At 33.9% G+C, this 23,079-nt stretch overlaps 1 protein-coding gene across 9 annotated transcripts in view; it reads left to right on the forward strand.

The window, feature by feature from the left end:
* Positions 1–23,079, forward strand: part of LOC121413317 (phosphatidylinositol-binding clathrin assembly protein-like) — a 90,193-nt gene that overhangs the window by 41,669 nt on the left and 25,445 nt on the right. For 5 of the 9 annotated variants that reach the window (XM_041606096.1, XM_041606099.1, XM_041606100.1 and 2 more), the window contains exons 6-15: positions 549–651; positions 1,718–1,757; positions 2,218–2,274; positions 4,671–4,782; positions 6,789–6,895; positions 10,441–10,482; positions 11,245–11,274; positions 13,887–13,963; positions 15,190–15,304; positions 18,888–18,977. In XM_041606096.1, coding sequence (XP_041462030.1) covers positions 549–651; positions 1,718–1,757; positions 2,218–2,274; positions 4,671–4,782; positions 6,789–6,895; positions 10,441–10,482; positions 11,245–11,274; positions 13,887–13,963; positions 15,190–15,304; positions 18,888–18,977 — 773 coding nt within the window. The remainder of the gene's footprint in view (positions 1–548; positions 652–1,717; positions 1,758–2,217; positions 2,275–4,670; positions 4,783–6,788; positions 6,896–10,440; positions 10,483–11,244; positions 11,275–13,886; positions 13,964–15,189; positions 15,305–18,887; positions 18,978–23,079) is intronic. The other 4 variants (XM_041606097.1, XM_041606102.1, XM_041606098.1 and 1 more) reach the window with 4 other exon arrangements.

Here is a 23,079-nt window from a genome sequence, read left to right on the forward strand (position 1 = left end):
TTTATATTTTTAATTAATGTTTTTCTTTATATTTTTCGGGCCACCAAACTTTACTAATGGGCCACCAAAAAAAATTATTTGAAGGTTTTGGTGGCCCGAACGGGCCACCACCAAAAAAAGTTAATGTGGAGCCTTGTTTACTGTATGCTCAAACTTTGGTTTGTTTCCAGGGATATAGTATAGGAGAATACTGTACATGTATGTTCCAAAAAAAATTACCAAAGGCTTTCCTTGCCTTTATTGTGCATGTACTGTAGGCAAACATGTTCTGTAGAAACTGTATTTTAGCCCACCCTCAACACTACATCATTGCCTTTCGTCTGTCTTTGTACTTCTTCTGGATATGATGTATGTCAACAGTCAACACAGTGCACCAGTTATTTGTCTTATCAATATCATGTGAATGTCAAGGCAATAAACATCAAATACAATATACATATAGATCTGTCATGTTTTTAGAGACACTTCTTGCTTCAGAGTTATAAATAACTGCTATTTACATTTACACGTATGTTTCTCTTTTTTTTCTTCTATGTGTTCCCCTACAGGATATGATATGTCAACATACATCAGACGGTATGCCAAATACATCAACTGCAAGGCACTCGCATTCAGACAAATGGGATTCGATTTTGTTCGGGCTAAAAGAGGGTAAGAAAGTTTTAAGGACATTCATCATCTACATCACTGGCGGATGGGGGGGGGGAGGGGGGCAAAGTTGTGCCCTCCCCCCTCCCTTTTAGAGACACAATTAAAATTTGTAATGTAAAATGCTGTTAAAACAGAAGTGTGTGCCCCCCTCTTGAAAGTGAAGACCTTTGTTTTCTTTTTTTTGCTTGTCAAATTTTTCGTGGACGAAATACCCTTAATTAAAAAAAAAAAACCTTTTTCCCCTGTTTTTTTTGCTTGCCAAATTTTTTCCTCTGGAAAATGTGCCCCCCCCCTTTTTTTTTTAATTCCTTGAGCTACCCCTGATCTACATGTAGCAATTAATCAATTTGAAGCACATGGATGGTACTGTATTATTGGTGTTCATTTTTGAAAGCCTGTCTCCTCTCGTCTTGTCTGATTGTCAAAGTAAGACCAATAGTCCGTTATTAGATTTGAATTGTCCACTTGACGTCACTCTGCTTTAAATTATGCATGCAACAAGTGTCTAACTTTGATTAGGCTTTTTGTCCGGTAGTATCAGAAATAAAAGGTTTAAGATGGAAGTCAGACAGGAGCTACATGTACATGTACATGTATCTCACATAAAGCTTTAAATTTGCTTGCCAGAGTCCGTTTATTGATTGCATTATGCAGTGAAATTTGTCTTTGTCTAAGACAAAACAAGTGATACAAGATAACCAATCTTTAAGAGTAGGTGGTTTTTATGTACATTTACCTGTATATATATCTTCCATTTGGGAAAAGGCAGTTCAAGGGAAAGAAAACTTTTGTTTTTTATAGACATGTTGGAGGTGGTTGCTATTAAAAACTTTTATAATAGAAAATTATAACTTAAAAATACAAATTTCAACTAGTATATTTCAAAATTGGAAGCTAAGTTATTTTATTTTGCTTTTAATTTGTGTATGATTCATTTTCTAAAAAAATATACATGTGTATGTATGATACTTTTTATATGAATGTACATGTAGAGTATAATATGTGATCATTATTAATGGATGAAATCTCGGTCAATGATGTTTCACTCTGATATATTTTGATACAGGAAAGAAGAAGGAGTATTAAGAACAATGTGTGCAGAGAAAGTAAGTTTAAACCTTCAATGACCATTTATTTCTAGAGGCCTGACACAGTTCATTGGCATCTGGTAGACATGTGTGTTAATAAAATCAGTCCTTACATGAACATGTGCCTGCCAAATGGTTACCTAGAAGATTGATCTTGACCCTTTTCTCTGAAAGTTTATGTACTTGTGCTCTAACTCAAGGGTCAGTAGTTAATGTCATTCTCGTGATAAATTCACAGTTTATGATCTGAGCATAACTTGTCAAAATCTTGTCAAGTTTACATTGAATGTGATCAAAACAAGAGTGAAAGGAGATCAACAAGTGGTCTTATAATTTTCCACAACCTGTCATGTAGATTTATTGCTTCTTTGAGTGGAAATGCTTGCGTTTTAATAATACTTGTATGGAGATGCCAAAGCCCCTTTTCTGTTTTTATCCTTTGATATTCTTAATTTCTGAATTATTATTTTTTTTGCAGCTCCTGAAAACCCTTCCTCCTTTGCAAGACCTAATGGATGCTTTACTAGATTTTGAGGTAAGAAATTGATAATATTTCACCCTTGTTATTTTACATTATATGTTCGAAATGTGTACTTTTAAAGTATCATTTATTTTTCTTGTTCCTGATTTCATTTAAACTTGCTAGTTTCTAGCTTATGCTTGGCCTGAGTGATGTCTTTTTGAAAATATTTTTTTATACCATAATCCAGTAGACAGCTGCTCTAATACATAATGCTGATCAAAATAGACATTATACAAAATGGCCACTGATAGAGAGGAGGCTGCTAGTTATTTTGAACTAAATATGCCTTAATTGCAAATTTACTTTAAATTTTTTACTTTTACTTTAAATTTACTGATGTGATGTTTCTGAACAAGAAATAGCACATCAAGTCTGTACATGATGAAGCATAATATGTAGGAATGAGGTAGCCACTTGGGATTTTTGTTGTTTGGCATGAGATTGACTGTGATCCCTGGCAGCGTCTATGCAAATTACTTTGTGAGTGTCTTGTTACAGCCTGCCCTTGCATGTTGATATTCTCTCAAGATTAGATGGAGCAATGTTAAAGGGGAGGATGGCATTTCTACCTCAGATGTGGAAGTACTATTTGAGACATTTCTTATTCTTTGTAAGGATACAAACAATGTTAAGAAGGAAACAAGTATCTTGCTTTGACTCTTCTGAAATTCTGAAATTAAAAAGATATACAGTTTCTGAGTAATTTTATCACTCCCAAAGCAGTATACATGTACATCAGTATATTATGACTTGAATACTGACCTTTACTTGTCATTTGATAAGAAGTCAGTTGTGTCTTGGAAGAAGAAAAAAATGAAATGAGATTCTTCTGCAAGCATTTTTCATCTCAAACCAATATTGAGATCTGCTTTATTGAATTCATTACTAGAGCGATCAGGAAACTGCAGTACTGCAGGCTTGAAATCATACCGTCAATCAATTGTTTTATTAAAGAGAATAGATACCCAAGATGAGAAGATTCATTTGGGATTATTTGCTTGGCTTACTTGCCTCTTTCAAAGCTATCTCAGGAGAAATGTTCCTATTAAAAACCCATATCAATGAAGCTCTTGTGTTCCTCTGGAACTCAAATATTGATTGTTTGAATTTGAATCTACATGTAATTTCATTCTTAGAGGTCATTGGAACATGTTCATGTAACATGGAATAATGAAAATACTATAACAAAATGATTAATAAAAAATTATTCATTTCATTTCATTTGGCTTATTTCCATTTCTCGTAAATTGGATATTCATCCACAGTGTGATCTTGTAATTTACTTGAAGAAAATCAAACAATTGAGGCAAAGCTTTAAGATAAATGAAGGATATGTGATATATCCTAAAATCATATTTAGTGTTATTGGGGCGTAGATTTCAGGTTTTAGTGAGCTTTAGCATCGTTTGATAGCCAAAGGCACCTCTGTCTGTCTCTCTCTCTCTCCTCCTCGACTGATGAAATCTAGAATTCATTAACTCAAGAGTACCTGTAGCAATTCCAAATCAATTTCCAGGACAGTGCGTGGTGTACTAAAACTGATAAAGTTGCATGTTGATAGATTCTTGCAACTCGCAACTGAGATGTAATCTCTATCAGTTAGAGGAAAGAAAGTAATGCTAGGAATTGCGATAAATACCTTATAAATCTTTAAATATATTATGGAGTATGATATATCTGTGCATATTTTGTTTTTGGTGTAGGATCTGTGTAAAGATATCGTTTTAGAAGTATAATGTTTTTTATGGTCATGTATTTATAATTTTAAATAGTGTCACGTATCAAAACTGCAAGAGTGTGCATGAGCTTAATATGCATAAAAAACTTCAAAAACAGATTAATTTGCTTGATTGCATTTTTTTAAACCCTAAAACATAACTTTGCTGGTGTCTTGTGTGGGTGCTAAGCCTGATTTTTTTTTCTTTCTTGAGAAAAAGAAATTCATGTTTCCCTCCCTCTTAAAGTCTTGTCAGATGTAAACAGAGCAGAGTGACTGTAAATGCCAAACCTGCGGTGAAAAACTCTGTTTACATGTGATCATGGATGAATCATTGTGCATTTATATGTATTATATGGTTGTGGACCAAACTGTGTGACAAGGTGCTTTTCTCAAAAGGAATGCAACAAACAATGATCTCATGAGAAAATCAGGGTTAATTGTCAGCATATCATCTTACTTTTAGATTTGGTTTATTTTGATAAATATATATCATTGTGAAATCATGAAATCCAAGTTGAAAAACAATGACACTGAAGATCACCAACATAGATAAGGACTTGTGGGACAATGTTTTATTTTTGCTTGAAAGACCATCCACTTGGCAGGAATACCATTTTTATTTGCTTCATTTCGCAGCAATTATATGATTATGATTCTGATGTATTTTCTTTTTCTTTTTTTTTTACAGGCCACATCCAATAATCTAACCAACGGTGTAATAAATAGCGCATTCACACTACTATTCAAAGATAGTATAAGGCTGTTTGCGTGCTACAATGATGGAATCATCAATCTCTTAGGTTTGTAAACAAATTCATTTTCGCTTTTACATACTACATGTATGTTTCACTTGGTGGCTACTCAATTTGTTGAATTCCTCTAGACTTGCATAGAGACAAATTTGGAAGCGTTTTATCAATATTTCTGTCCTTCAAGTTGTCAGATCTGACAACTTTTTAATTGGCTGAGAAGCACTATTACTATGGTAACTAACTGTCGGATAGAACATCAACAAATCCTTTCAGCAAACGCTTCCCTGGTCCCCATACATGTAGTTAAAGTTTATAGCTATGTAACTGAGTAAAATAAAATTTCCTAGATATTAAAGGGTGTTGGGGGGGCATGAAGGGAAAAAATAAGAGAACAAAAAACAAGCAAGAAATATTAACTGAATAAAATAGAAAGTGGCAAATATTCAGTCAAGGTCTTTATTAATAGTATATAATCTAATAGCGGAAAAAATGAAATGCACTTGTAAACTTTATTTTCATTGGGAGAATAACTTGCCTTTAACAATAAATAAAGATAATAATAACAGCAACAATTTCAACACACCTCCTGTATCTAACAATGCTTTCAGTCAAGTAGCATCTAGGTTATAATATGACTGATTGCCTCTGAACAATATCCCATAAGATTATTTTAGTGTTATCACTTCATCCAAGAGGGCTTTCCCTCTGTCATGTATGCAAAATGTAATGTTGGGAAGGCACAATCAATATGATGGTATAGTAGACACACACATGTACAGCTGCTCTTTATTTGATATGCCATTCGTATCACATGCAATGAGTTTTGCGAGATTTCTCACACCCACAAAGAACCGTCTATGATGGCATTACTATCGCTGAAACACATGTTTTAAGAATCAAAATTAATTAATTTGTGGTTTTCCTTCCACCGAGCACGGAAGGGATGTGGGGGTGGTACGAGTCATCAATTATTTACAAGTGCTAATACATTGGAACCTGTACAGGGTGAATTATGCCCTGCCAGATATGACATCATGCATTGCTGAGTTTTCACATGCAATGTGCCTGTAGATATGTACATGCAATCCATCCATCATTGCAATTCCATTAACAAAATGCTTTATAAGAGATGAAGATAATACTTGTACAGTATGTCTGGGTTTTTTCCAAGGAATGTATCATCAATTTTTTTTTTCTTTCTTTCATATTAATAGTTCAGTTCAGTTTAATGTCTTTATTTCCATATCAGTAAAAAATCGAATTCATATTTACAATAAATAACATTATAAATTCATTTCTAGTCATTAAATATTTACATACATAAAGAGAGCAGAAAAAAATGCATTTCATATATATGATCATGTACACATAAAAGTTAATCCAGCATATCTTTACACTGTAGCAATAACAAATTCATTATTGTTTTAGCAAATCTGATCAAGATTAATAAAATGACCTTCCTCTATGGAAACTATGGCCTTGTGACAGGTTAATCTCTCACCAATCAGTAATTGTAGTCTGTTAATTGGATACATGTACATGTATGCTTTACCTCAGGATTGGAAAGCATACAACACTGGTAAATGAATTATCGTGCATGATGTATTCAGAGGCCGCGGAAGTGGGGGGGCTTCAGCCACCCCACTTTTTCCAAAACCGTGTACCAAAATGTAAAAATGACCATATGATTGTGATTTTCTGCATGGTCAACCCCCCACTTTGAAAACCGTTTCACGGCCCCTGGTATGTTCACAGCATACGTACATGTATGACAACATACAAATTCAAAACTCTAATCGGTGAAGTTTATATGAATAAGAAAATAATATTAAAGAATATGAATTCTGAACAATCGATGACATTTAATGGCAGATAAGGATAAAGAAATCATCATTTATTATGATTATTGAGATGTATAAATATTGAGTTAAACTGTCAAAATAGAAAGAGAGTGCGTGTTGTTGTTATTGCTTTTAGTAGTGAGTCACTTGATCGCATATATGATGAGTCCTCCTTTGAATTAGCAGTTTTTCCTGTTATTCTCTCCCATGCAGAGAAGTACTTTGAAATGAACAAGAAAGACTGTCGTACAGCGCTGGACATCTATAAGAAATTCCTGATTCGTATGGAGAGGATAGGAGAGTTCCTCAAAGTTGCAGAGGTATGGTATACCAAATTAAGTTCTTTTCATGATCTTCCTACAAGAAGATCCTATATAATAATAATAATAGGCATTTATATAGCGCCATCTATCTAGAAATATTCTATTCCGAGGCACGTTATTATTATTATTACCCCGGCTTTAGCTCGAGCTGCCTTTCAGCGCTCATGTATTCAAGGAATTAATCCTGCCGGGAACCCATTCGCCTCACCTAGGTCAAGTGCAGCACAATGGATAAATTTCTTGCTGAAGGAAATTACGCCATGGCTGGGATTCGAACCCACGACCCTCTGTTTCTAAGTCAGAAGACTTATCCACTGGGCCACAACACTCCACATATGCTATGTATTATCAAAACTGTGCAGGGGGCAGTTTCATAAAGCTGTTCGTAAGTTAAGAGCGACTTTAAGAACATTTGGTGATCTTTCTTTTGCACGCTAAATCATTGCCAGTGATGTGTACCATTTACCACAAGAAAGGATCATCAGTCATTCTTAAAGTCGCTCTTAACTTACGAACAGCTTTATGAAACACCCGCCAGGCCTTCATCCAGGAAGCCAGCAACTTTAATTTCTGAACCAAAAGTTAGAGAGGTATAACTCATCAGTTTCCTGCAAGGAGGTCATACATGTACATGTACATGTATGTTATAATTTATTAAAAAAAAAACAGTTGAAGCCTTCTTTCAAGTAGCCAACAAATTCTACTCCCGGAACCCTTCAAAAGTGCACCTGTATTTATTCATGTATTTGATGAAAATGGCTTCAAATGGGGACAAAAAATGCAAAAGTCAAGCTCTGATAAATGTTTAATTCAAGACAGCGTGCTTGGAGATCTTACTCTGGAGAGCTCTTGAACTTCAGATAAAAACAACATGCAGCATTAGCCTTGTCTTGACTTTTCGTTTGAATTCTGTATTGCAACTTTATTGCAGTCATCTTAAAGGGTATACTACATCTATGCCTGAAACTCGAAAACAAGTATCCACACGTGTATTGATAGTTCCAACACCTGCATGTATGTATGTGACCCACCACACCAAAACCACTTCCTGCAAAATGGGTTACTAAAAGTCACAACCAGTCAATATAAACTAGATAGAAACTCTTTTTTTAAAGAGCAATTCTAATATCAGTATTTCATATTTCTATATTTATTATCATCTTTGTGATTATTATTGTTGGAAATGAATAAACCATCAATTGTTACTTTCGAGGTGTCCTTTGTAAAATTGTATTCATAATTTTCTAGTTTCAGTTTTAGTTCATGAGTACATAGATTTGCCAGAAGCTGCATTTTGCTAACTTAATGGATAAAGTGAATGGCAATATCGGCAGGAAGTAATGTATTTCTCAAATTTGATAAGCAGTTTGTTTTGTTTGGTAAAAGAAATTATTCAAACGGAATTCTGACCTATTAAAAAAGGGGCTACCCATATTAAAAGCGTTTGTTTGATTATAATAATACAAATAATTTATAATGTAGCAGTCATAAAAAGTTCAAATTGCAATACAATACATGTACCATAGAAATTATTCCCTGATTAGGATTCAATGAACTATACTTTAATTGTAAATGGATTGATCGATATTCAATTCAATAGAGCTATTTGACGAAGTAATGTCTATTATACATGTAAATATTCAACTTCAATGAATTATTCACATGCTTTTACTTTATGGTGTCATATATCAACAATATTGCCTTTTGAGCTGGAGAGTTATAAACTCTTTTGATAATTTAAGGTCAATGATTTATAATTAATGGGTTTTATCAGCTATGAATATATAACTCCTCAAGATTAGGTCATGGTCATAGTTATTTTCTCCATAACCCACTTATTTCCAATTTAAATTGTAGGGATGATAGACAAATGGCAGAAATTTCTTAAGAAATCCAGAGAAAAGACAATTATTTTTGTTTAAAATGTTATTCTAAACTTTATTTTAACATGGATTTTCAATACCTAAAATTTGCAAAAATTTATTATTATTTATTTCAGCAATGAAAAAATACATGCTGTTTTTTTTTAATACTATATTTCTCTATCACATGCCTGATGAAATATAATGTAATTAAATTTTAAAATCTACAATTTCATTATTCCTTACTCCTGTATGTCGTACACATAAATGTCTTTTTACATTCCTTTTATACCCTGAGGTACAATTATCATGTAGCTGTCTGTTGTGGTTTAGATTCCCCTTTAAAATCTCCTTGTCGTGTTCATTTGCCTGTAAATTGAAAGAGAAGAGCTCAGTATTTATCCCTACTCTGTGGTCTTCTGGGTATAATACCCTCATGTTTTATTCAGAATATGATCATATGAATTCTGGCTGAAGGCTTTTTTCTTTTCTATTCAATGGTTATGTGGAATACATAGCCACCGATGTTATCCCTTGAGCACGATGGAATATTGAAATTGATACTGTATTGGTGTCGACCTGTGATGTAGATGAATTGAAATAAGAGCTCAGTTTTTCAAGTATCATATACAGTATAAGCCGCCACTGAGACAAATGTATAAAGTACAGTGTGTTTCATCAAAATAACAAATGTAGTGCGCTTTTATCATGGAAATTCATCTAATTTGATAGAGTGGTAATGGTAATGGTACAATGTAGTGCATCTTTTTTTTTTCTTTTTGAGATCTGTATCTGCTGCATATAATTCCAGGTTCAAGCCTCACATGCTCATGAATAAACCAACAATATTGATACATGCATCAAAATGAGCTGAATTTTAGTTTTGTAAAATAGAATGACATGCATCATTTCGGTTTTACAAAATCATCTTTAGATGAGTTAATGTGCATTAGTACTTATGATTCATTATGTACTTTAGGAACACAACACTATAGACTATCTGATATTTCATTTTTATATGAATAAAATACTGCTCTATTTGTCCACAAGGCAGGGGCAAGAAGAATTGTGCAATATTTGAATGTGCTAACAAGATTACATGTAACAACAATAAAGCTGAGCATGTGATAACTTTGATTCATCCCCCTTTCTCACATGAGAGATCATTCAGCCACATTTGTTTATACAGAAGTAGCGAGGGTTGCAATTAAATGTGATTTATATGAGCTAGCTGTCTTCCTCTGCACGCTAAGTGAGCCCTATTTATGAACGGATATCCTTCCATGTATTTGTGCCTCAGAACATTAATGTGCACAACTTCAAGTGGTTTATCTTGTGCTTTTCTATTTTACTTTAATTGTATTCACACTCTGCTGTATAGACATGGAAACCAGGGACCCATATACTGTTAGTACAGTGATAAACATATAAACTATACAGAAATGTCTAAGATGCAGAAGAGAAAATTAACTTTGAAACAATTTTAATGAATTTCTGATCACTAATTTATTGATAAAAAGCACACAATATGACATAATTATGTAGTAGACAGACATAAGTTATTTCTAATCCTTTTCTAAATTATGAATGTTACGAAGTCCATCATAATGGGAAAGATATTTATTCTCATGATTCATAAACCTTCACTTTTTATGATTACTTTCTCTTTTATTACTACAGCAAGTGGGAATCGACAAGGGAGAAATTCCAGATTTAGCGAAGGTAAGTTCTCTTAGCGAGCTTTATGTGTTTGTAACTATTGTCTTGTGCATCATGTTCTTTAAAATGGTTCTACATGGTCTGGTGTAATGTATATTTTGGATTGTGGTTTTTTATTCTTCACCAAAATTTGTCAGATAAAACTGTAACATCAACATGTAGATAGTGTGAAAGCATTGTTTCCGTTCAAAAGTCTGCCAGGCATTGTTTGTTATTGTTTGTTTAGTGTATATTTTTATAATTATGTTTATTTAGCAGGTTATTAATCATCCTGTATGACTATAATGTGAATTACATGTTTGTAATAGAATGTTGATCCACTGATTTTTCTGTTTATTTTTGTTATTTGTATGAATGGCGACAATGAAATTGCGGTTTGTTTTACGAGGTTCGGAAATGAATTTTAAAGCAATAGACATTGCAGTGCAGTATTCCTGTACACCACAAAGCATTTTCTTTGTTATAACCTGTACGAATACCAAAATAGATATACACATAAATGTAAAATCAACATAAACATGAACAATTATTTTATAATTGTATGAAATTGATAGAAATGATAAAGATAGTCGAGAAAATCAAGGAGCCAAATTTGACGAAAACTTATAAATATCCAAATAGAGATAGAGAACCTCAAGGTCGTAGGAATGCTAAAAGGAGGAGAAGAACAAGGAAATTATTTCACAGTGCATGTTGTTATTTTAATGATTAAATCTGTAATTTCATGTCTTTCTGAATGTTGTCTTGCATGTAAATTATCTGCAGTTTGGTGATGCCCCATCTGAATATAAAACAGTGAGTTTCCTGCATGATCCCTCTTTCTTTTAATATACCAAATAGATTTCAAATATTGAGTTTATACTACGCAATAAGCCTGGCCTCTTACATGTATCTAAATACGAAAAAAAGGTATCATGACTGGGAGAAGCAACCTATGTTTTTGCAGCAAGAAGAGTAACTCCCCCTTTACGCTTTCTTCATCAAGAAATAGTAATAAATGTAATTATTTTAAATGTATAAAAGCAGACAAAAATTGTGTGGATCAAACACATGTTTGAATAAATAATCATTCAACAATTTCTCCTAATCCTTTGCTGTATTTGCCATCACTCCAACAAGTGTTTACAGGGAGAGGACCTTCAGGGGTCTGCCACCTAAAATGAGATACACATATGCCAAAATTATTTGCATAGTATAAGCTTGAAAATGCATAGTATAACATATTGTATTGTACAAAGATCATGATTTATTGTTGAGCTACTAACCAATAATTATAATTGAAGTAAACATGGTGCACATTCACATGTTATTGTTTGAATTGCCGTGTCTAATATGTTGTTTCCATGGAAACCGATGGACATAGGTAAGCTGACACAGTGTTTTGATTTTTATCACTGGCTGACTTTTGAACAGAAGCAATGCATGATGCTGGTTTTTGTTTTCTGTTTGGCTTTACATCAAAAAACATTGCAATTTTGTTTCCACAACTTTTACCGATATTGTTTTGAATTTAAGGATTATAAGAACATTTTTATCTTTTCTTTTGTTGTCTCATTTATCAACCCATATCTCTGTATCTTTCATACCATTGTATCACGATCATACCATGGTTATATAGTGTACATTTTACTCTTTCATTTGACTACTCATCTACCAGCTAATTTTCTTTTTATACAATGAATATATATTTTTTGTTTTGGTGAGAGATTATTAGAATACACCTTTGAAATTATTCTATTTGCCGTCATGTAATGGAATGTGCAATACCCTCAATGTTTGTAGTCATAGTAATAATGGTGATGATGAATTAGAAATGGATCCTTCTATCATGATGCTATAAATGGTGACATTTCATAATACATGTATGATGGGGGAAAGAGATAGAGAGAGAGAACATTTTTGATGGGGCTTCACCATTATGCCAGACACCTTCCCGATTCAGGGTGCTGTGCACGTGACCTGTATCCAAAAAAGAAAAAAAATTGGTTAGACAGTGACAGAGTGTTTTGTTTGTTTCAGGAGAGGAATTTGCATTAGGGAAAATATGTTGCCTCAGGCAGGTCTCGGAGACTGTAATAGTTCATACACATGCTCGTTTGTTTTAAATTCAAGCTGCATCGTGTGCAATATTTACAAATAATCATTGTGGAGTTTGGAAGTATTGTTTATATGCAAATTGTCTTTGTTGACCCCAACCCACTACCATATTACTCTCATGGGACCGTTTTTTTTTCTGATTCAAACTTCTTATTAAATGTACATGTACAAGTACTTTTCTGGATTTTGTATGATTCATAAATTGAAATTAATAGATAGAATCTGAAAGCCCTAAATGTACATGTGTACTTCTTTACATTAAAAAAACACCCCAAAATACTCTGTTCTATATTTGAATAAATTTTCATCTTCATCATTTCACTGAATGTTGCCCTACCAACAATAATTACTAGATTTAGTAGAATATGACTAGTATTAGTTATTAATAATAGCATATTCTGCAAATATTCATAAGTGTATAGTGTGGAATAAATAATTCATCAGCTTTTGATAACATACATGGAATATAAAGTTTAGTTTCGTGTATTGGTTTCATACAGTGATAACAAAGCAAATCTGAAATTTACTCCTGATAAAGACTTTTATTAAATGTCAAAAATTTTAGAAACTTTGAATCAACTTTTTATTGGCCAAAAACCACAATCTTTCGGTTTTGTTTTGTTATCGCTATACATATATATGTGTAAACATATTTCAATGTTTTTGTTTGTGTTGGTGCTGGGGTGTGCTGTGCACCTGACATTTATTTTGCTTTACTGTAGATGCTGTTAATTTTCATCAATATTCCACTCATAGATGAGAGTCTTATCACTATATGCCATACTGTACTTTCTACATGTATTAACTAATACCTATATTTGCTTTGATGTTTAATATTCACATTAATTTATGTGCAATTTCTGTATAAATTAAAGTGGAATCCAACCTTCGTGTCAATGAAATGATTTGCGTAAAGAAAAATAAAAATGAAATTGTGAAGTTAGAAAGAATTCTGACAAAGATGAAGAATTGTGTGGCTATTTGCAAATAGTTCTACCCCCCCCCCCGACTTTCTACCTGAGCTGAATTTCCCTTCAATGAGACAATTTCAAACATTTAGATATGTATAGGCCTATATTGTTAGTGAAATTATTTGCTCTATGTTTCTACAAAATGCAATTAGGTATGACACAAAATGTTTCATAAAATAACATTCGTAAAGTTTAACAAGCATATGAAGAGTGAAGAATCTTTAACTTACCCATCTTTATTATCATGCTGTATTTCTGCATAGAACCTATCCTGTCTTGTCCACATTGAACTCATTTGTTCAAATTTCAGCGGTTTTATTTTTGTCACTTGTTTTTCAGGCCCCAAGTAGTCTGTTAGAAGCGCTTGAGCAGCATCTGGCATCTCTTGAAAGTAGCAAAAAGTCAAACTGGAACAAGTGAGTATGCTGGTAGTAGCATGGGTTAAAAATAGATGGAGAACAAGCAACATTCCTCTGATACCGTTTTGTTCAAATCTGGGTCAAATGTCATTGATGATGCTCTGATGATGTCAGAGGAAAGTTATGTGGGACATGTTAGGAGAGAAATATATTTTGATATTTTTGTCATGAAATTGTTTCATCCAAATGTAATAATTAATTCATGTACACAAATGGAGTCTATTTAACAAAGATTTTAGAGCTTGTTTTTACTTCACCCCCCCTTCCCCTCACTCAATTTCCTCTTCAGATTTATTTAATTTTCTTAGATTAGAAGTTTTGTGTTTATAGTTACACATGGGTAGAAGCAAATTTTTATTAAAGTAAGGATGACATTTGCTTATGTATAAGTGGAAGTATTATGGTCTAGTGGTTCTGACTCTTCCCTTTCAATCAGAGGATAATGGGTTCAAATCCCAGCCATAGCCCTAGTTTCCTCGAGCAAGAAATCTTGTGAGCCTGTACTTAAAAAGTTGCGCACCACAGGATAGCCAGCCGGACTAAAGCCTGGTAGGTGTTTCATGTAAAGGCTGTTTGTAAAGTTACGCACCACTTTATGCATGACTGGAACAAGTTATCAGGTGCACTAAAATACATTTACCTAAGAAGGGATACATGTAATAATACAAGTAAGGTTCACCAGTCGTGCATAAAGCAATCGGTAATTTAAGAAGAGCTTTATGAACCACCCACCAGGGCGATTACTCAATCCTTGCATTGTAATCATCATCATAGTGTAGTAGGTTTCACGGTACACCATGTATCTTTACTCAATCCTTGCATTGTAATCATTATCATAGTGTAGTAGGTTCCACGGTACACCATGTATCTTTCTTGGGCAAATGTTGGTCCTGAAAACGACCACCCAATCTCGACGTTTCGACAAGTGTGTTCTTGTCGTCCTCAGGAGAATGTAAAGTTTGTTAAGTAACGCACCACTTTATGCATGACTGGAACATGTTATCAGATGCACTAAAATACATTTAGCTAAGAGGACGACAAGAACACACAGTTTGTCGAAACGTCGAGATTGGATGGTCCTTTTCGGGACCAACATTTGCCCAAGAAAGATACATGGTGTACCGTGAAACCTACACTATTGTTCTTCGCCATGGAAACCTTCAGAAGTTATAATCATCATCATATATTCATTGCGTCTTCTATATCTTCTTCCTTATATACAGAGCCAATACAGTGCAGACAGTTTTAAATGCATTCTCCTCATCAGCAGCAGCCATTGATGATGAAGAGAAGAAGAAAGCACTCGAGGACGAGAAGGCAAGATTAGCAGCACTCAAGGCATGCATATATTTTGTCAGTTTTTAGTTTAAAACCTTACCTTTCCATCTGTACGGTAGACTCTGCATAAGTCAAATAATTCAACTTGAAGCAATTTTTCAGGCTAGAATATACGAAACGTGTTCATATCCTTTTCTAGTATGATTTTTACACTAGCAAAAAATTCCTTAACCCCTATTAAACAGTAAATGGAACTAAATTGCCATTTAGCTTCACCTATAGTACGGGGTTATTCTAAGTCCACTTTCTCTTCTCACAGCGTTTTTTGCAAAGTGGGTTAACCCCACCTATAGTATGGGATTATTTGGCCCTGCAAAATAGCAGGGTTAGCCAAGCAATTGCTGTGCTAAGAGTGATAGTCCGGGGTTAAGATCGCTAGTTTAAAGGGGAATCCAACCCAAATGAAACCTTGTTTTTATAAGAAAAAGAAAAATCAGACAAGTTGATAGGTGAAAGTTTGAACAATATTGGACAAATAACAAGAAAGTTATGAATTTTTTAAAGTTGTAAATATTGGTAATCACTATACCCATGGAGACTTCAAATTGGCCGCTTATGTGATGGCATAGTGATGTAAGGCAAGGACTACTCATCCATGTACTCCAATACATATTATGGCTGAAATGTCATTTTTCCCAAAAGTTTTATTTCAAATTATATTTTTCTTTCATGAGGACATTAAACAATATACTTCCTGGATTATATTGAGATTACTGCCCCAGGGGAATGGGTACTTAGGAGAAAACCACAAATCCCTGATAATAAAGTACATGGCCTATGGGAAAGTTGTCCTTGCCCCTTGTCATAATTTACTTACCCAGTTGCCAATTTGAAATCTACATGGTATTAGTGATCTCAATTTTAAAGCAGCTATAACTTTCTTATTGCTTGTCCGATTTCTTTCAAACTTTCACTATTCTGTTTAATTCATTTTTCTGCTTCCCAACACAACATTCTATGGCCAAGGCAGGATTCCCCTTTAAAAACATTCTGGCCAAGCCAAAGAGAGCCCTCAATGTATACTCCTGGGGCAACGGAGCCAGCACTGTTGACCAATCAGAGATACGCACTCATGAATGGCTTTCACTAGGCAGGGATTACTAAATTATGTTCTGTTTGAGATAAGCAAGCATTTTCGTAGCCGGGGTTGGGCAGAAAATTGAGCTTGTGTTAAAAGGAAAAAAATAGTATGGGATTAAGGATAGTATGGGGTTAAGAAAATCCGTTGCAAAAAGGTATGAGTACAATTTCACCTAAAATTTGAACATATTTCTGTTATCCCAAGAAATTTGATAAATACAGAGTCACCTGTTTATTGTATACCCTTTATTGAACTTTGTCAGAATCCAGCTTCAAACTCAATCTATTCAGTCTCTTTATCTATTTATTTTGATCTATACCTTCTTTTTCTTAGTCATTATCTACCATCTCTCCCTCTCTCCTTTTCCTATTCTTGTATCATTTTTATCTCCTTACCCCTCTAAGTATACCCCTACAGGAGCCCACTTGCAGAACTGCAACAAAAAATATCCAAGCACAAGTCTAATATATGCAGTTCATTGGTTAAGAATTAAGTCACGTTTGAACACAGTTTTTTTTTGCAACAAGTCTACTAGACATACAGTTTTGTGATCCCCTCTTCTTTCATTTTCAATGTAACCAGTCTTTACTTTTCTGTGCTATGTTTTTTACCCTATTTTTCACACAGTGTCAATTGTCTCCCCCACTCCCCCACTTATCCACTGAAGAGATCTTCACTCTCTATTCATTTTCAGTCCACTCTCCTCTTCAAGTATTCTTATCAAATTTCCATAATGGTTTGGTAAAGAAAAAGTATATTTCTCTCCCCAAAAGTAGGTGTATTGCACTAACTAGATTCTCACCCCTCAAGGAAGATTCTTTTCATCTATAACAATTCCCAATAGAGTCTGTTCAGTGAAGCAGATCCGATTGAATGAGATAAAAACCCCTGCCATTAAATGAAGCTTTATGATTTGAGTGTTGCATAATCATTGAGATGACTTGATAGCTTGATAATCAAAGTGGAAATGTGATTTCAAAACAAGCAATCAACTGTTTAGGTGTTTGCTTGAGACACATCTAGTTTTATGTATCTTATGCAATTCAAACTTCATGATTATAGAATTTCAAGAGTGCACATCGTCATATTCAAAGGACCTGGACACACATGATTTGAAACAAATTATTTCAACCTACATGTATGTTCTCTCCTCTATTTATTTTAAATAATCAACCAACGATATAAACCGTAAAATTGTCCAGTGCAAGCAAATACATTGTTATGTGATATGCATATATATATGGTTTTGAAATTGTTATCCCTCCCTCTCTCCCCCACATATATGCAACTTTAGATTGTGTAATCGTTCCCCTGTGATGTGTATATTACTTTCAGCAATAACCATTAGCGCATTCATGAGAGTACTTTGCAGTACTAAATTCATTAATAATTCATTTTTTTCCATCTTTAAAACAACTTGCATACTGTACATGTACATGATAGTGTGTACTATATAGAAACGGTGTATCTGCATATGTTTCTACAGTGTTTATTCCGACAAGGAATCCATTTCAGGGAATAATTTTGCTTTACAAATTTGAATAGCATTTTTGGTCATAAGAGAAAAGCTCTCAACAAAGTAATGTACAGTCCAATGTAAAAAAATATGCTATACAAAAGACTTAATGCATAGCAGTCTTTCAAAAATGTGGAGCAAATTTCAATGCGATACCAGGAAAATTTTTCCCTGCATTTGAAATGGCGGTTATTAAGAAATCTATGAATGATATTCTGTGTGGAATTCACTTTTTATATCAGTCCTCTGTCAATCCACAAAGGACTTCATGAACTTGAAACATTTAAAAACAAATTGCAATGACTATTGAGAGAAATTGAAATTTGTTTTGTCATTGATTTGGGGCTGTGAAACGTGGCCTTGTTTCAGTATAACCTGTCTACTACTGAAAATATTACATGTATATTGCTCTCACTTTGACATAAAGGATGCAGACAATGCTCAGCATTAAGCATCTTGTAGAATGTGCCAGGAATCAGGCATCTTAGCAATAAATCCTTATACTACATGTATTTGTCTGAAATAATATTTTGACTGGGATTTATACTAAATTTCACTTTCTTTGCACTGTAAAACCAATGTTTTATTACTAATGGCCAAGTTTTAATTACTATTATATCTATGGCATTGGCTATACCTTGGAGCAATAAAAAAAATGAAATAAAAATGAACAGATTAGCTAAATCACTGTAACCTTCAGACACTTCTGAATCATTGTATTAACCTTTTGAGCTCTAGTATTGAATGAATTTCTGCATGTTGGTTTCGATACAAGGGATTTCTTCAACTTTATAAAGGTTCTCGGTAATAACAAAGGTGATGGCTTTTGGGCCTCAATTATATAAAAATTATACCTGAATGATTTTCCCTTCCTTGATAATCAGCACCGATTATTACAGAGACAGTCATAACATGTTATTGTACACCTAATGGTCTGTGCTATTAGCAGCAAACATCATATAGTATCTATCTCTTCTTGACTTCAGAATTTTAGCCATACCTTTGAGAGTTATAGCGAGACCTCACAGAGTTTGAATGAAGTGGCAACAACCATCCTCTTTGATTTTAATGATCAGGTACCCCCTCTTTGCCTTGGCTACCATGAATGATCTACCTTTGCCTTCAGGCATGCCTTTTAGTTTGCATCATCACTTGCATTATTTGAATTGATCCGATTGATCACTAGAGAAGGTTTCAAACCGCCTCGATCGTGAGAATCCCCGTTAAATTACGAGAACTTTTTTAGGCTAAGAAATACCGATTGATCTATCCTGCATTCACACCGCCCCGAAACATACCCTACGGGATAAGTTCCTGAAGGTCCAAGCATGCGCATTATGGTCTGACAAACAAGCAAGGCGCAAGATTCAAAATTTCAAAATCATTAGCTCAGCAGCCAACCAAGGTGCCCGCGCCCAAATACACGCTAGGATAAAAGTTCCCGTAAATTGCTTTCACATTGCCAACATACCTGCGACCTTGAAAAATCCCCGCGAAAGTTCTCGTAATTTTGACAAGTACCTACCATTTAGTGGGAATTTTCTTTCGGGAAGATAACGTGTAATTTGCTTTAACATTGGCCAAATTACCCTGGTACTTTCTTATCAGGGTAAATTTTCTGATCAGAAAATACCTGGAACTGACGAACTTCGAGGTGGTCTGAAACCACCTGAGTTGAACAACTAATAGAAACAGATATTTCATGGCACAGACTTTATTACCGGATAGAACAACAGATAAAAACTGATTCTTCATGCCATAGACTTAATTGATGCTGGGTTCATGTTTTTGATTCGCATTAGGAGATATTTTAGGTGATAATCTATATAGATTTATCTGTCCCTCTAGCCAATTTCTAGTGTGCATGCAAAAATTAGGTTCATGGTTCAATTGTTTTACTACATGCGCAGTGAATTTCAGATAATTTATGGAATAAAAGTGTTTTTTTTTTCAATTCAATTCACTTTATTCACATCCATTAAAAAAATATACAGCATACAATATTACATAAATATGAATGTAATCTTACATGTAGAAGTAATGAGCATGAAATATTGAAATTTTGCAATTCATAGGAAAGTCATGCTGTCATGTAAACAGCTGTTAATGTGCTTTTTTTCATTGCCTGTCATCAATACCTATCCAAATTTCAAATGAAAAGCTTTGAATTTTCATTTACATATATGGAGACAGAAAAAAGTAGATTCAAATAAGTTTTCTCTTCATTTCATTGAATTCTTATCATGGATTGGCATAAACTTGAATTCCCAATCACTGAAGTACATAATATTTTGGTGAATAATATCATAAATACTGTAAAAATAATAATGGTGTTTTAGATTGATTTGTGGCATGAGCTGAATAGTTCAAATCATCATAAAAAAGCAACATAAGTACATTGTACAGCAATACTTAATGATATTGAAATAGTATTACAAATAGCATGAAGAAATATGAAATCACTAATGTGCCAATAAATGTTACATTACATGTAGATGGATAAGAATTAAGAAGAATGGTTCACTCTTGCATGTCTCATTCAAGCATGATACAGGTAATTATGATGCAAGAAATCCACCTAGAAGCATCTTCACCACTGCATTCCAAGTAGAAAGAAAAGAGTAGATATGGAAGGAATCCATAGAAATTGGCATGTAGTGCATGTTGAATGAACTTTTGTAGGGAAAACCCCTTTGCCTATCCGATACTTTGCTCATAATCTGTAATGAGATTGCATGTGTTTTCACCTTTAATAGGGATTATCAACATGATTGCATGAAGAAATGTTGAGTGTTGTGGCCCAGTGGATTAGTCTCCGGACTTTGAAACAGGGGGTTGTGAGTTCGAATCCGAGCCATGGTGTAATTTCCTTCAGCAAGAAATTTATCCACATTGTGCTGCACTCAACCCAGGTGAGGTGAATGGGTACCTTGCAGGAATTTATTCCTTGAAATGCTTGTGCGCTGTAATCATAGTAATTACGGCAGCCAAGCTACAGCTGGGGTAAAATCCAAGTCCTTTGGAAGCTCATGGAGACATTATTCATAATTGTGATATGCGCTATACAACTGTTTATTATTATTATTATTATTGCAATGCATATTTTAATGATCGCACCTCTATCAGAGAATATGCTACATTGTTCATTGTATAATATGGATTCTCCATACTGCACCACCACTTTATTTGGGATCTAATCATCTCAAACTTTAAAATAAGCCATATGAAAATTATTAATTTCTGTATCAAAGAGAGTACCGGTACATGTTTGTATATTATAAAACCAAACATGTGTAAGCCTTTTCCCCCCAAGGGAAAATGCATGGTTTTATAAGCCTTGATAAGTTTGAATTCATTGTAGCATCTGAATTGAAATAGAACCATATGCATGGCATGTTCCTGGAATAGTTGAAATAAACAGGAAAAAGGGAAAGAAAATAAGATTAAAAAGTACTGGGTAGAATAATAGAAAGACTTTCCCGTAAAGGTTTCAGTATATTGAATTGTCCTTTGATATATATTCTCCAGTCCGCTTGTTCCAATTTTTTTAAGCGCACATATATTTACCAAGATTGCATACATAGCATTTCCATTTATTTGAATAAAGGATAATAGAACATTATCAATTCAATGCCTTGCTCACAGGCATAGGTGCCGTGTCCGGGTATTGAACCCTGGACTTTCATGTGTCTTGTCAGGCGCAATAGACCACTCAGCCACGTTACCTCCACAGCTTGTACCATCTTATTAATACCTGATCTTATTTTTATAATCTTAAACATGACAGCAAGTGTTTTGCACTTTAGTGTTTTGGCAGGTATTCATGTAATGTAATTGTAATATCAAACTGGCAAATTGGTGAGTAGATTGTGAAAAGTGGTTTGGGCTACTTGTACTTTCTCGTTTATCATGTACCAAATCCATCCAGAATTTGTGGTTATTCTCCAAAGCACATTTTCCCTCAAGGCATTATCGAGCTCTAACATAGACATATTGTTACATGTATATCAGTGTCTTGAAAGGAAAATATTTCTAATTAGACTTTTAGAAAGATGTGACATTTGAGGTATTTTGTGTATTGGAGTGGATGGAGATGTTGGTTTCATCCTCAATTACCAATGCAGGCATTGTAAAATCCCATAGGTAGCATAGTTGCATCTTGTTTCAACTCTCTGAAATTAAAAAAGTTTCTTATAGTTTGTCAGATTTGATACTTTCCCCTATCTGCTTCTCCAAATTTTCTTTTTCCTTTTTAAGATAACCTTACATTTTTACATTTGTGTTGGATTCCCCTTAAAACATTGTACATTGTAGGTATGAATTTATATAAAATGATTGTCTACACAGTGGCTGTACAGGTATGAGCAGGATATACCCATATATACTTTGGGTACATGTTTATGCCTTTCTTTGTCATAATGATATATTTCTAAGTGTGACAATGGCATAAATCCAATTACTTTATATGCTACTGTTATTACCAGACGTCGGTGACCACCTTTATGGGCAACCTGAAGATATGCTTTTATATTGGTGCTTTTTGACAGACAACTTAAGTATAATGTATTCATTTGTAAAGTTTGAAACTGTGCGGCCCATATTCTGAAGTCAGTAGACCATGGTCTAACTCTGTACTAAAATTATGGGACCCCAAAAGAGTCAAAATTTTTATTAAGTTGTATGTTTCTTATATTTACTGTGCTCTTTCCTGATTCATCGATGGTGAAGACAATCATCTATTTATACTTCCTAGACAATTATGAATGATTTGAGAGCCAAATGAGCTGAAATATGATATCTCTACTGATAGTGATTTATGTAACAATTGGCCATCCATACTTAAACCACAACTTTAAACCTGAGTTTAAGTTCAAACCGACTTCAAAATACAAGCCATAATGTGTGTTTTTTTCTTTCTCAAATTTTATCTTATGTGTCTAGGGCATTGAATTAAGAAGGAAAGTGTGCTATACAAAGTCTATTTGTCATTATTATCAGTATATAGATATTGTTTTGTTTCTCTTAGTCATTTAGCATCTAATTAATACCTCAGTCACATTTGCTCTACAGTGGCCATACAGTGAGTTGAAAACAAATATTTTTGTACCAGCTACATATAGGTGGTTTGAATAAAAATGAATAAAACAACTTTTTTTTACTCTTTGTACGATCTCTGCA

This window comes from Lytechinus variegatus, chromosome 4, assembly GCF_018143015.1.
Source record: "Lytechinus variegatus isolate NC3 chromosome 4, Lvar_3.0, whole genome shotgun sequence".
NCBI lineage: Eukaryota > Metazoa > Echinodermata > Echinoidea > Temnopleuroida > Toxopneustidae > Lytechinus > Lytechinus variegatus.